The sequence below is a fragment of the Stegodyphus dumicola genome, chromosome 5 (assembly GCF_044657685.1).
Source record: "Stegodyphus dumicola isolate Sdum_Otavi_A_Nest chromosome 5, ASM4465768v1".
In the NCBI taxonomy this organism is placed as follows: domain Eukaryota; kingdom Metazoa; phylum Arthropoda; class Arachnida; order Araneae; family Eresidae; genus Stegodyphus; species Stegodyphus dumicola.
This window is the reverse complement of record NC_140772.1, coordinates 162,194,251-162,208,849: the sequence shown is the minus strand read 5'-3', so window position 1 is coordinate 162,208,849 and position 14,599 is coordinate 162,194,251. Positions and strand designations below refer to the sequence as shown.

General features: G+C 32.2%; 1 protein-coding gene across 2 annotated transcripts in view; it reads left to right on the top strand.

The window, feature by feature from the left end:
* Rab5 (RAS oncogene family member Rab5) overlaps nt 1-14,599 on the top strand; it is a 69,785-nt gene that overhangs the window by 11,307 nt on the left and 43,879 nt on the right. The window contains exons 2-3 of one of the 2 annotated variants that reach the window (XM_035354590.2): nt 2,168-2,304; nt 6,402-6,572. In XM_035354590.2, coding sequence (XP_035210481.2) covers nt 6,410-6,572 — 163 coding nt within the window. In that variant the 5' untranslated portion in view covers nt 2,168-2,304; nt 6,402-6,409. The remainder of the gene's footprint in view (nt 1-2,167; nt 2,305-6,401; nt 6,573-14,599) is intronic. The other variant, XM_035354589.2, reaches the window with a different exon arrangement.

The following is a 14,599-nucleotide window of genomic DNA, read 5'->3' as shown; positions in this document are numbered from 1 at the left end:
GAGAAATATTTCAGTATAATATTTGCACTGTGCATGTATAAATCAAGCACTATATCTGTATTATTCATCAAGAAGCATTTTGTGCCATAAGTTTACTGGTATGTGATGTCATGGAAATAGTAAACTTTATCTATGGATGAATCTGTATCATCAAAGAACACAGTGAAAATTCGTTAATTCGGACACCCATAATCCGGAATGATCTATAATCCAGACCTCAAAGCTACAAACTTTCTGTGCATGCACGTAAGACCTTTACGGCTGTGAATATGCGCATTTAATGTATAACGGACGGTATAAGCTAAGCTAAAATTATTTAATTCAGTTAATGTTGCAGATTGCGTTGTTCCTTAATCTTCGAATTGGATCTGCCTTATTATTTTTTGCAGACTGTTAGAGCAATTTTATAAAAGTAAGCTTGAACTTTCGATTATGTCAAATAAAATTTCCGATTTATATTTACAGTCAAAAGTCGTTAATCCGGACTCGTCGGGACTTCGGCGATTCCGGATTATCGATTTTTCCGGATTATAGATCATTAGTTTAAATCTCGTAAGATGGCATGCAGAAATTCTAAAATTAAAAATATGAAACCGTAATTTATGAAATAAAGAACAATTATGATCTAAAGGGTATCAAAATTTGCAAAAAGAAAAAGCTTAATATTTATTTGTTTACTTTATTAAACATTTCTTTCAATGTAAGTTGTTTAAGTTTTGCTTCGTTTCATGTGATAATACTTTCTCTTTAATTCTATTAAACAGACATAATTTCTTGTTCAGTTACAAAGTTCCGCCGTTCAAGTCCTATAATTGCTGTGTCGAGAACACCGACTAATTTGTCAATCGAAATTTTTTTGTTTTCAATAACCTCTGTCACATTTCTTCGCTATCCGAAGATGAAATACTACATTTGGTAAGGAATTATAAGCCAAATAAAATAAAAACATCTGCGCTGAAGATAAGGATAGTGCTGACAAATCAACTTCCAATTCATTACGCGCCGAGCAGCGTGAAATTGATAAACAGATTTCGGATTTCAAAACATACTTTCGCTTTAGATCCTTTACATATTAACAAATATATATCGGAAATTCTATTTGATATAATCGAAAGTTTAAGCTTACTTTTATAAAATTGCTCTTACAGTCTGCAAAAAATAATAAGCCGGATGCAATTCGAAAACTAAGGAACAACGCAATCATCAACATTAACTGAAATAGATAATTATTTAGCTTATACGTCCATTATACATAAAATGCGCACGCGAAAACGTATTCTGCACTTGCGCACACTCATATGCGCAGTCGTAAAAGGTCTTACGCGCACGAGTGAACGCCTCTGCGCATGTGTCAACGCAGCGCATGCGCAGAAAGTTTTTAGTTTTGATGTCCGGATTATAGATTATTCCGAATTATGGGTGTCCGAATTAACGACTTTTGACTGTACTAATAAGTAAATGATCTACAAAGCGAAAGTATGTTTCATATATAGCAAAACGAAAAGTGGAATTGCTGCAAAAAATGGATAAAGGCATAATCCTTTGTTTATCTAACCATTCAGAAATCTGTTTATCAATTTCACGCTGCTCTGCGGCTGGGGGGGGGAGACGCTGTGGCGTGCAACGTATTGGAAGTTGATCTGTCAGCACTATCCTTATCTTCAGGGCAGATGTTTTTATTTTATTTGGCTTATAATTCCTTACATTTAGTAGATGGAGTACATTGAGATGAAATACTACATTTAGTAGTATTTTATCTCAATGTACTCCGTCTTTGATATGATTTAAATCAAATTCCTCATCATTATAATTCGCTTCCGATAGTGAAGAAAGTGACACAGAGGTTATTGAAAACAAAAAAATTTCAATTGACAAATTAGTCAGTATTCTCGACACAGCAAGTATAGGACCTCAACAGTGGAACTTTGTAACTGAAGAAGAAATTATGTCTGTTCATAGAATTAAAGAGAAAGTATTATCACATAAAACGAAGCAACTTAAACAACTGACATTGAAAGAAATGTTTAATAAAGTAAACAAATAAATATTAAGTTTTTTTTTTTTTTTTTTTGTAAATTTGGTACCCTTTAGATATTAATTGTTCTTTATTTCATAAATTACGGTTTCATATTTTTAATTTTATAATTTCTGCATGCCATCTTACCAGATTTAAACTGATGATCTATCATCCGGAAAAAGTGTAATCCGGAATCGCCGAAGTCCCAACGAGTCCGGATTAACGACTTTTGACTGTATGTTGCATTTCTTGAAGAAACTGAAAGTGAAATAAGTTATTATGATGAGGTAAGATGGTTAAACCAAGGAGCTGTATTAAAACTGTATTTTTTTTTAAATAGGTGAAATCAAAGTTTTCCCAATATGAAAAAAAAATAATAAATAAATAAAACCGTCAAAGAACTATATAATGATACAAGAGGTAAGAGATTTAGCATTTCTTGACATAACCAGCCATTTAAGTATTCTAAGTAAATAAGGTGACCAGATTTTCCGGAGGGCAAAGCGGGACGCAGGGATGCAAATTTGGGTGGTGGGAGAGGGCATCCCCCCCTGAAAGGTGAAAATATGCTGTTACAGTATGTGCTTCAAAGTGCAGAATTGCCACTTGAAACGCGCAGCGATATTATGTACGAAATAAAACCACAATTCAGCACAGGCATTCTCAATAGGGTGGGGCACTTCCCTTCTGACAAGAAAGTGCAGGAAACAATTTTAACACTCTCTCTACTGCAGGCATCAGTGATAAACATTTAGTTTTCCCATATCCTAAAATGTGCTGGTACTTTACACAGGCAAAGTCGCAAAATTCTTTGAATGCCTCAACATGAACAATGTAGATATAGAAATAATAATAAATTTTCATAACAATTTCTTTCATATAAATTTGCAAGCAATCCCCTGTTGTTTGGATTGCATTGTGAACAATATGAGCAGCAGAAACAATACCTAGCAGTTGCCTCTCGAGGGCATCTTGTAATATTGCTAAAACATTGTTTCTACCTCTTCTTTTTAATCCCCCCAAAATTCATGTTATTGTCTGCGCAGAAGCCAATGACCTTTTTTGTCAGACCATGGCGTTGTAATGCGTTTACAAGAAAATTGCAAATCGTCTGTGCTGTTTTTACAGAAAGAGATTGCATGTCTAGGATTTTAACCTTCATACCTGACAGTGACACAAAATATCTCACTATTACAGGAAATAGCTTGACATCCTTATGGTTTGATGCGTCTGTAGACACTGTCACAAAATTCGAGACATTTAATTCTGCCTTGACTTTTTTCATTACATATGGATGCAGAACATTTGTGGTAATAGCTTCACATTTTGTTCACGTGCAAGTGAATTTTTTACTAAAACACTTTTTCATTAATTTGGAAGTACATTCCACCGACCTAAAGTTATGATTGTGATAAATCGTGTGGTACGCAAAGGTGCCTTCTGTAGCAGTCAACCGAGCTTCCTTTCAGCTTAACTCAGATCTTGAAAAATAGTTCGTAATTGTACCTGACGATGCTGACGTTTTTGGGACAATCTGTATTCAAATGCGTCATATCTCCACGCCCGCTGTAATCGACGGAGAAATGTGATCCACATTTGTCGCACCTCACGTCACTATCAATGTTGCTTCTAATCTTCTTTATGAAAGGAAATTCGCCTAGTAACTCCTTGTTGAATTTTGACTTTCGTTTTGGCATGACAAATGCTCAATGGAGCCTCGGGTAATGTCACTTATATGAGAAAAAAAATAAATAGCCACCGAAACACGACAATCGCGCACACAAACCACCTTAGCCAAATAACAACAATATAGTGAACAACAATATAATATAACAACACCTTAGCCAAAGAACAGTGGCTCCCAAAAGTGTTTGTACACTTATATTTTCATTGAAGTAGGGTTCTATCCATTAATTAAAAGTAAACTTTATGAATGAGATTTTAATAATAAGAACTATAATCTATTCATAACAAATTGCATGAAATATTTTTTAAATATAGCGGAACTTTATTTTTAAGAAATTAATAAAAAAATGACAAACGTTTTATCTCGCAAAAGTGTTCGTACACCGAAATATTTTTGGATAAAATCAAAATTAGAATTATCGTTCGCTGCTTTTTTAATTTTTGCATTGTGGTGGCATTTAAGAAATCTTTTCTTTAATTTTTTATTGTTTAATTCATAATCTATTTATTATTGAAAAATGGGTTGCAGTCGTAAAGAAATTGCAAACAGCATTCGAAAATTGATAATTTTTCAACATAGTAGTGGTAAATCAATTCAAAATATCGCTAAATTAGTTAATTTATTCCATTCTACAGGGCAGTATGTGATAAACCGCTTTAAAGAAAAAAATTGGATTGAAAACAAGGTAAGAAAAGGTCGACCTAGAAAGTTAACTAAACGTAATGAGAGATTTATTACTAGAAAATTTGTAAAAAAACCCACGTTTGAGTACCTTAAAAGTTTCTGCAGAATTTAATGCAAAGTTGTCTACTTCAGTTTCACCTGAAACTGTTCGACGAGTTCTCAGAGAAGCTGGATTACATGGGCGTTCTGCCAGTAAAAATTTTTTTGTTGGTGAGAAAAACGGAAAGCTTTGACTTTAATTCGCAAAATCAATGATAAATACACCTGAAACGTACTGGAATAATGTATTTTCTCACAAAAGCAAATTTAACATTTTTGGTTCCGATGGTCGAATAACGGAGAAGAAAAATGAGGAACTTCATTCTAAGAACTTGGTGGGAACAGTTAAGCATGGCAGTGGAGGTGCTCTTGTGTGGGGGTGCATGGCAGCATCAGGACTAGATAATTTGGTACTTATTGATGGCATAATGAATTATTCTTTTTATTTAAATATTTTAAGAGACAATTTAAAATTATCAGCCCAAAATTTGGGTATTGGAAACTACTTTATTTTTAATCATGATAACGATTCTAGGCATATGGCTCTCAGTATTCGCCTATGGTGTCTCTATAATTGTCCACAGGTTTTGAAACACCCCCTCATTTGCTAGATTTAAACCTCGTAGAACACATCTGGAAAGAACTGGAGGTTAGAGTATGAAAACACGACATCAAAACGAAAAGCAAAATCGAAACAGTCATGACGGAAGAATGGATGAGCATTGATATAGAAATTACAAAAAAAAAAAAAAAAAACTAGTAAAATTATTCCCAGATGTTTAAAAGCTGTTGTGGATGCTAAAGGATATTCTACTAAATATTAATTTGACGAAAAATGAAATATTTACTTATATATCAAGATTTTTTTTTTTTTGAAGCGTACAAAGACTTTTGTGAGATAAAATGTTTATCATATTTTGACTATTAATTTCTTAAAAATAAAGTTTCGTTATATTTAAAAAATATTTCATATAATATATTTTGTGATTGTCCATATCCATCAAAAAGTCGCAGCAAAGTATTCATGATGTAAAATAGTTATGGTAATTTCAATGTAACCAAAAAGTGTGTATGTGGTAGAGCAGCCCATATATCCACATAGCACTTCTTTTTTTGCCAGTGTGCAGTCCCAAATTTTTGCAATTCTCTGATTTTTTTTTAAAGTGGTGCACATGGGGAGAATAACAGTGCAAAAAGGAATACTAGATATGTGCATAGTGTGTCTCTTTAGATAACTGCATAGTGCAAAATAGGATTTCTTCAAAATGAGTTTCTATTACTGATGTTTTTTAATTTTACTGATTGACTGTTGTATGGAATTCTTAGTAAGCCACCATTTTAAAAATGACTGTTCATTTCATGATTTAATTGTCAAAAACTTAGTTGCCAGTAAGTTTGAGAATGCTCTTAGTCACCAATAAGTTTGCTAGTTTTCAGTAAGGATACAGATAATCAGAAAGTACCCCCCAAAAATTTATCTGCTGCTTTCAGTTTCAGGCAATCAGCCCGCAAAAAAGTACGAGTTTTGAGACCACTGTTTACTACATTTTATTATATGACTGACTGGGAAACATAACTAGAATTCAGGTTTTTAATAAATTGTAACTGTTTTGGCCAGTAATTCCAAAATTTTTATTTACTACGAGTTGTAGATGGTGATGTATTTTCATTACAACAAAAGCTTCTGCCCTTTTAATGCTTGTAAACATCGAAAAAACATTCTTTTTCTAAAAAATTTGTGAATAATTAGGTAAGTATTTAATATATGATGATTATTAAGGCTTCCAGAACTAGGTCAACTAGCTATCTATGTTTAAAATAAGTTCAGTTTATGCTTTTGACTTTTTAATGAAAATAAAAATGAAAGTAAAAATATATATAAAATCTTTTGTAGACTGTAGCCCTTTATGCATTTATTTAATGTTTTATTGCATATTTTACTGTTTCATGTTCTAAACATTTGTTTTCTGATAGACCCTGTGATGGCAAGTCGGGGTGGAGCTCAAAGACCTAATAATTCGTCACAAGGCAAAATTTGTCAGTTCAAGCTTGTGTTGCTTGGCGAATCAGCTGTAGGCAAATCTAGCTTAGTCTTAAGATTTGTAAAGGGGCAGTTTCATGAATATCAAGAAAGTACAATTGGTGGTAAGTTGTATTATTTTTATTAGAAATGATGAGTTTAAATGCAAGACCAAATATTTGTACATTAAGTTTTTTTAATAGATTTGTTGATTATTTAGTACATAATTCATGAATTTTTCAGAATTATTTGGGTGAGTCATTAATCAATTTCCAGCATATCTCTTCATATTATTCTGGTGAAATATTTGTTATTAATATTGTTTATGAAATATTATGGCTTTGCAATTTAAAAAATGTTTTAAATTGTAAAATTTAAAGCAGCATGGAAATTCAAATTAGTTATATAATTTCGTTACAATAAAAACCCAACTGTCTGCTATTCAGCTAACCAGGAAGCTCAAATAACCGCAATATTTTAGAACTTTGAAAGAAGGGGGGTTCCACTCAAAAAGATTTAATAAATGATAGATTTATAATGCCATTTTAGAGCTCATATTACTATTAACACATACATGTTGTCGCCAAACAGTATATTTAGTGCCAGCAATGGATAAACAGTACATCCCAACTCAATCATAAGTTTGTTTTCCTTAAAGTGTAAACTTGATTAATTCTCAGTCAGTCAGTTTAATTTTTGTAATGGAAGGAATTTGCCCTTCACATTTAAAAAAAAAAAGAAAGAAGCTTAAGATTTGGGACTGCGTGAAGTGAAGTATTTTGGGTTCAGTTCTGTTATTGGGAACAGAGTTGTCGCCCAAATGTTTTTCTAAACTCGCCAAGAGATTGATTCATGTGAAGTCACGAATGTTTACTTTGAAAATTGTTACAATGTAAAAAAGGAGTGCATTTGAAAGAAAAAAAAAAAAAAAAAAAGCAACTGGCAACAAGAATACAAATTCTAAAGATTGTAACAGTTATTCTTATCTTTATCATGGATTTGGAAATCTGGGACTTCCCTAATAGTTCAAAATCTTCCATACAATTTCTTCAGGAATGAGGAACTGTTCCATCTGGAAGAGAGTACACAGAAGCTATAAAATAAAGTTCTACTTCAGTTAAAGGAAGCAGTGGAATGGAGATGTAAAAATCTGTATTTCAACGTTTATGTGTTAACCGTAAATGTAATTTTATCGATCCCGATACTAATTGTCATACTTGAACAAGGGTTGCCACACTACCTGGAAAACAAGGAAATGTCAGAGAATTCAAAAATTGACCGAAAAAATCAGGGAATTTCGTACTGCGATCCCCAAAGAAGCAAGTTTTACACCAGCGTTAGGAGCGATCACCCACCTTGGCAAATCGTGTATTGCATTGACCGTCATTCGGATAGCTGACCTAGATTCAGTTTTCTCAGCACCGTTTTCACATTATCATTTGGAGAGGCAAAGCAAGTTTCTAAGAATCTTGAAAATCCAGACATTTGCATGTGCGGCTCATGTTGAACAAAAGTAAATTTTTTCCATTCTCATATAAAACAAATTCTTTTAAACCTTTTCTTCTTTTTTAAATACCTTATTTGTCATTTTGCTGTAAAAAAAAAAAAAAAAAAATAATAATAATAATCAGTCACCTAGGCTAATCATTTTATATATATTTGCCAAAATACCGTCGATTTTTGCAATTCAATCCTTAAGTAATTAACTTTATTTTAATGTTATTCGTATCATTTAATGTGTCTTCTTCCTATTAAATTTATTTATTATTAGTTAATAATGCTTTCAAATTTCAGGCAGTTTTCGCTGCATACTTGTGAAACTAATTCTAGCAGTAATATGACATACCATCGCGAAATTAAGGGCGCGTATTTTTTACCTATGTATGCTGCTTAATAAATATAAGTACTTGAATTTATTTAAAAATATCATAAAATAGATTTCTTTCTTCCTTTAGCTGCAAAATGTCTGCAGAAAAGACATTTTTAAATCCCGATTGGGCAGATCCTAATTCAATCCTCAGTGGAGAAAACTACTATTATAGATATAAAAGTAATGCTTTGGGGATTATATGCAAATGGCAAAATTTTTGTGTTTTGAAGTGGTACCATAATTAATTTACCTTCAGCACAGTGTATACGCGGATAGCTTGGGCTTTTCTTGAAACGCATCTGGAAAAGTTGGGGAATTTCATTCTCTTGTTTGAGTGGCAACCCTGTAAAACTGTAGAAAAGTTATGAGGTGGTGTGAAATGGACTGCGTTCAGACAGCGGCATAGAAGCATAGTCATAAGGGCATAAAATACGGGAGTTCCGTTCACACCTGCGAGACATGGCTCTAAGCTGTGGCCAATGAGAGAAGCTGAAGTTGCGCATGCGTAGATGTGTCTACACCTTTCGCATGCTGTTTTCCAGCTCGATTGATTTCCTGCGCTCGCTCTGCTTGTTTTCGTTATTTTGTGTCATGGCTTTTTCAGCTCACCACAAAGTTTTACTGGTTCAACAGAATGCTCTATTATCTGCCCTTCTTATAAGCCAAGAGGCAATGGAAGAAGGTAAGAACAAAGTGGTGTAGAGATATTTTTTTGGAATGACCAATACTTGGTTGGCACGTATTTCTGTGCAAAGCAGTATGGAATATTTCTGCATTGTACTCTATACTATAAACATGCACATGCATATTTATATATATAAAACCTTCTTCAATTTTTGTATATAATTTCTCTTAGGAGAAATACAATACTTTAAATATGCCTAATTAAAAAATTTTTTTTTTTTTTTTTTTTTTTTTAGGATAAGTGACAGATAGCCTGTATATAATATTTTTCCATTTTGCAGGTGTGAAATTAGTTAAGCGAAAAACAGTACTTAACATGCATTTTTTAAATTTTCAATCAAAAGGAACATGTTTCTGTGCTTAGCACTCCTTATTCGCTGTCGATCACTACAGTAGTTGGCTGTACTACCAGTATCAATTATCACTAGTATTAGTATCCCACAACCGGTCACCATAACCAGCAACCACAACTAGTGCAATATGAAACGTTCACCCAACAATGTATTTTATGCTCAATCATTAAATACATTTTGCTGTGTTGCCAGCTGTTTCTATACATCTAATTCTAATCATTTTGCATGTATAAGCCACACCCCTGAACTTCATATGCTTTTTCTGAAAAAAAAAGGGGGGATTACACCAGGGCTAAAGGGCTAGCTCATCAGCTTTTCGCGGCTGAAACCGAAAGAAGAGACTGATGACGTAGATGGGCTCGCTTGGTGAGTTCTGCTGTCCAGTTTCTTAAGCATTTGCTTGAGAATCAAAACGCTTTGAAAAATAGTTTAATAACCAATATGAGCCGAGATTTTAGCTCATGAAATTGCAATATACATGCATTTAGATGAACTAGAAATGTATTTATGTCATACCAAATTAAACTCTAATATGTGTAAAACGTAAGTAAAACATGCATAAACATAACTATTTTTTAATTAACACATATGCGTAAACATAACTAATTTTTAGGTCGAGTGTACTCTAAATGTAGTAATTCTTTTTCATAATCATCTTTTTAAATGTATGTAAATAGTAACCCACCGATAACATACGTAAATTTCTACATTTACGAAGAATTCTTTTTGCGTTAAAATATAAGTTAGTCGCAAAGTAATTTGTATTATAGAAATATTAAATAAAAATATGCAAATACATTTTGAGAATACATGCTAAAGACATTACACATCTATCTAATTAAAAATTAGTTAATGCTAATACTAGATTTCATAACACATTAAAACGAAACAAATTTCACTTCTTCCATTTTTGCTTTTCAATTAGCGTTGATAATGAGTAGTAGAATTTTGTAAGCTTTTGCAATGTCTATTATGAAAGCATTATTATGGAATATCAGTATCAGTATTATTAACGTCAATTACCCAAAAAATAATGAAAATGTTTTAAAATAGTATTTATATATTTTGGAATAATAGCATGTATTCTTACATTTTAAAAGTATATGCTCTGATACTAATTTATGCTTATGCAGAATTTCATTGTTTATTTAATATAGTAAAATTTAGCAGTCTAAATTAGTATGTAATAATATATAATATTTTATATAGTAGTCCAAATAATTATCTGAAACTTGCATAAATTAGGTCACAAATTAAGTGAATAATAAACAAAGTAATGATTCAAATTATTATTTTTGGTAGGAATAATATGAATTAACTTACATGATTTTTTTTTCTTATATAGTTTGGTTTGATAATCCTCTATTACTCTTCATCCATTTATTTGCTTTCTGGTCAGCTTTTCTTGCCGATACAAGGGTTGTATTCCTATTCAAGCGCCGAACCCTTATAAATGTTCGTAAAAGGCAAAATAAACGAATTGAACTCTTATCCACGGAGGAAAAACGTTTCTCAAGTTAAGAAATGAGATTCTGAATTACACCTCTACCTTTTCGAAAAGAACGGAAAACATTTTCCATTTTCATCATCGTTTCCATCCAAACTGGTGATGGTACAGTTAATCCTGCTTTAGATAATAAAACTATCCAATTTGAGTCGTTAGGAATATCTACGAATTTTTTTTATATTTCACCCAAAGTAGGATCTTTATCTTTCACACGATATGCAATATAACCTGCCACATAAGCGAGCGATTCGTGTTCATATGCAGATATATCTTTCATTGAATCATAAATTTCGGTTTCCCAAGGAAGTGACGTACATTCATCATAGATGTCTTCGTAATTAATTAAATCATCTTTGTATAAGGAAGACTCAAACATTTGTGCTTTTTCATTTGAAGAAAAAGCTGTTTCTAACAGCTCTTTTGTCAAATATGCTTCCACTTTCTTCACATCTTCACAGTAATTAGCATTTGTCTTTAACGACAATTTAGGCAATTTGTTTGCCAATAGCAACCTTTTCAGGTGAATTATTACGTCTGATGGAGACGGATGGTCATTAAAACGCTCTAGACCTCGAATCTGGCTGAACAAGCTTTCTAATACATCTTGAGTCAGTCTTGATGTTAAAATACATATCACATTTATAGATTTTACGTCGTCAAACCGAAAAGCGAATTTATCGATATGATAATACCTTTCTGAAAAGGTAGCATTGTCTGCTTTCCGCATACTCTGAGATCAAAAATTATTTGCTTGATCTCATTTAATTTTTATTTTTGTACTTCATAATAGCTTGATAGGTCGAAAGCAGCTTTTAAAGGCTTATTGCTAGGGGGTAATGGTACACTACTATTCATAATGTCAAAAAAATCATCAACCATTAAAAAACAATTACTTGTTGCAGCATTACCAGTCAAATGCATAATTGCTTTAGCCGTTGTGGAGGAAAATAATGCTTTTGCTGGTGCTACTTTCTGTCTCTCGTTCCCTTTTACAGATAAAAATTGAGTTTTCAGTTTATAGCACAGTTTAATTTCTCCATTATCTTTATTGAGTGCTTCATATATAACGTCTTTGTTTATAATTGTACCATTTCCGAACATAAACCTTTATCAAGAAAATGGTTTCTCAAAAGCTTTATGCAATGCGGCATATCAGCGAAAACCCATATTTTGGTGCTGAACTTAGGACTGTAAAAGAAAGATTTATTTGTTGAAATTTGTAATTCTTTCCAAAGGGTCTGACTACCTCCCATGTCAGATACAATTGCTTTGACTCGAAGCCCTGACGATTCAAGTGCAAACAAAATGGAAGACAGAAGATTTTCCTTCATTTGACGATCAAACTCAAAATAAATGGGCTGTTTCCATTGCGAAATGAGTCCTCGAACCAATACAAATTGAGTCTTTGTAAAAGGACCTAATATCTGATCTAATTTTGAATCATAACAGAGTCTTGAAGCTATATGAATTTCATCGAAACTTAATACGCATAATCTTTCTTCGTCAGTTGCATTTTGGCAAGTTTTTTTTTTTTTTTTTTTTTATCAATAACAGTACGTCATTTAAAATGCCGGGAATGCAACTGAATCTTGAGCACCATCTTTTCAATGTACTTGCACTTGGAAGCGGAATACCCATTTTTTTTTCTTTCCAGAAGTCATATGACTTTACGGATAACGATCTGATTACTATGCTTTTTGAAATATCGTCTGGAGACCATTTAATTCGCTTTTTTTCATTAATGCATTTATTTGAGTTTCGGTAAATATGTTTTGAATATACGTTTTCATTTTTCGTAGTTTTTCATTTCCGTGATTCACTTTTTTAATGTCTTTCCTCAGTTTCTGAACTTCTTCTAATATTAGTTTTCTGTTCCTTTTAAATCTTTTTCTTTGCTGGGAGATAGTTTTTAAATGCTGCTTTTTCTCAGTCTGTAAAACAGAAACCTTATTCTCAAGAGCTGATAATTTTGTGATTAAATCATTCACATTTTTCTGGAGGTTGGAACAGTTACAACATTGCTGAGTAATATTATTTTCAGTGAGCTTCTCATAGCTATTATTGTTATCGTTTTGAAGTTCCAGACATGCCTTTTTAGGACTTAAATTCTGAATTCTTTCAAACGCACTTTGTAAATTTTTTCTTTTTTGTTGCCTTTGCTGCCTTGGTGTATTCTGATAAATAACCAAGTCAGGAATACAAGCAGTTGACTTCAGTATCTTTTTTGTCGGTAATCCTAGCAACCTATTTTTCATATCATCCTCATAATCAGATTCAGTGAAGTGATTGCTGCATGTTCGAGCACTCTTTGTGTTAATAATATCCGCTCTTCGACACCTATGCAACCATTCTTTCGTTAACTGAATATTTTTGTAAGGAAATCTATGAAATACCACGCTAGTTTCTTTCGTATTATGATATGTATTGCTACAAGTAGCAACGGCACACGATACCATTTTTTCAATGGTTTCTCATTACAAGAACTTTCTAAATACAAAATCCCTTTAAAAGTATCATCAGTTATAACTTTCAAGTAAAAAAAAAAAAAAAAAACTCTTTCTCTGAAAGTAACAAGGCTAAAGAAAGAGAATCCAAGAACTAAAGATTCAATCTTTCGCACTGATGCTCTGGTCAGTCGACGACGGGACGAACCTAGTGACGTCACATAACATCCCGTATGCTCCCCAAGAGGGGTTCGTGTCGGCATCGTTCTTCTCAAAGGGATGACCCAGCCCTGGGATTACACTCAAGAGACTACAGTATATAGTAAACACTAACTTTCAGGAGTTTTTGTGGATAATTCTGCAAACTGGTATGTTTACATCATATGAGTAATTCAAATTAAACTCAGCTCTGCTGTGAGATGTCATAGATGTGTTTCATCCACGTTTGTTGTCAGAAACTTTTAATGATTTTTCATTTGCTGACAGATTATGACAATTCTTCACTCACTAGCAGGCATGCTCATTAAAGCACCAAAAAGAGTTTAATTTCAACATATGCTGTCATTTCTATTTATGACCAATACCTCAAAAGTAATTTCACATTGACAAATTTTAGGTACCCAAGTCTTCAAATACAACAAAATTATAAACATTCATACCTTATCCAGGAATTTCTACCAGAGAAATAGCATGAATTTAATGATCAAAATTCCATTCAAATGATAGTAATAAAGAGTGGATAATAATAACAAATACTATTAAATTATAGTCCATGTTATGAATTATATGTTCTATTCAGTTTCATGAAAAGTAAATTCCTTTCATGGAGAACGTAATTAAAAAACAGAACAGAACATCAACAGGAGACAAAACTCTAATCTGTTGACTGTTGTTTTAAGGCTATTTCAGTACATTTTTTCCTTCTTGGAATTCATAAGAGCATTTTCTCAAAGGATTAATCTTTTATTACTTATACAAAGCTTACACCTTTGAATTGACTATTGTGACTAATCTTAAAAAGGTGAAAATATTTTTTTTTCCAAGTTATATTCTTACTGAAAAAAACAGTAGATTCTTGATATTGGTTTGATATTTTATTAAAATTAATTCATGAAGTTTAGAAAGAAAATCAGCATTTGAAGGAAGAAATAGCAATACAGTATTTCCAGCTTTTTCAATAAATGTATTCTTAAATACAAAAATAATTAAACAGGAAGAAAATGATAGTAATAATTTATACAAAAATAATAAACAGAAAGTAATAATAATTTACACAAAAAAAAAATAATAATAA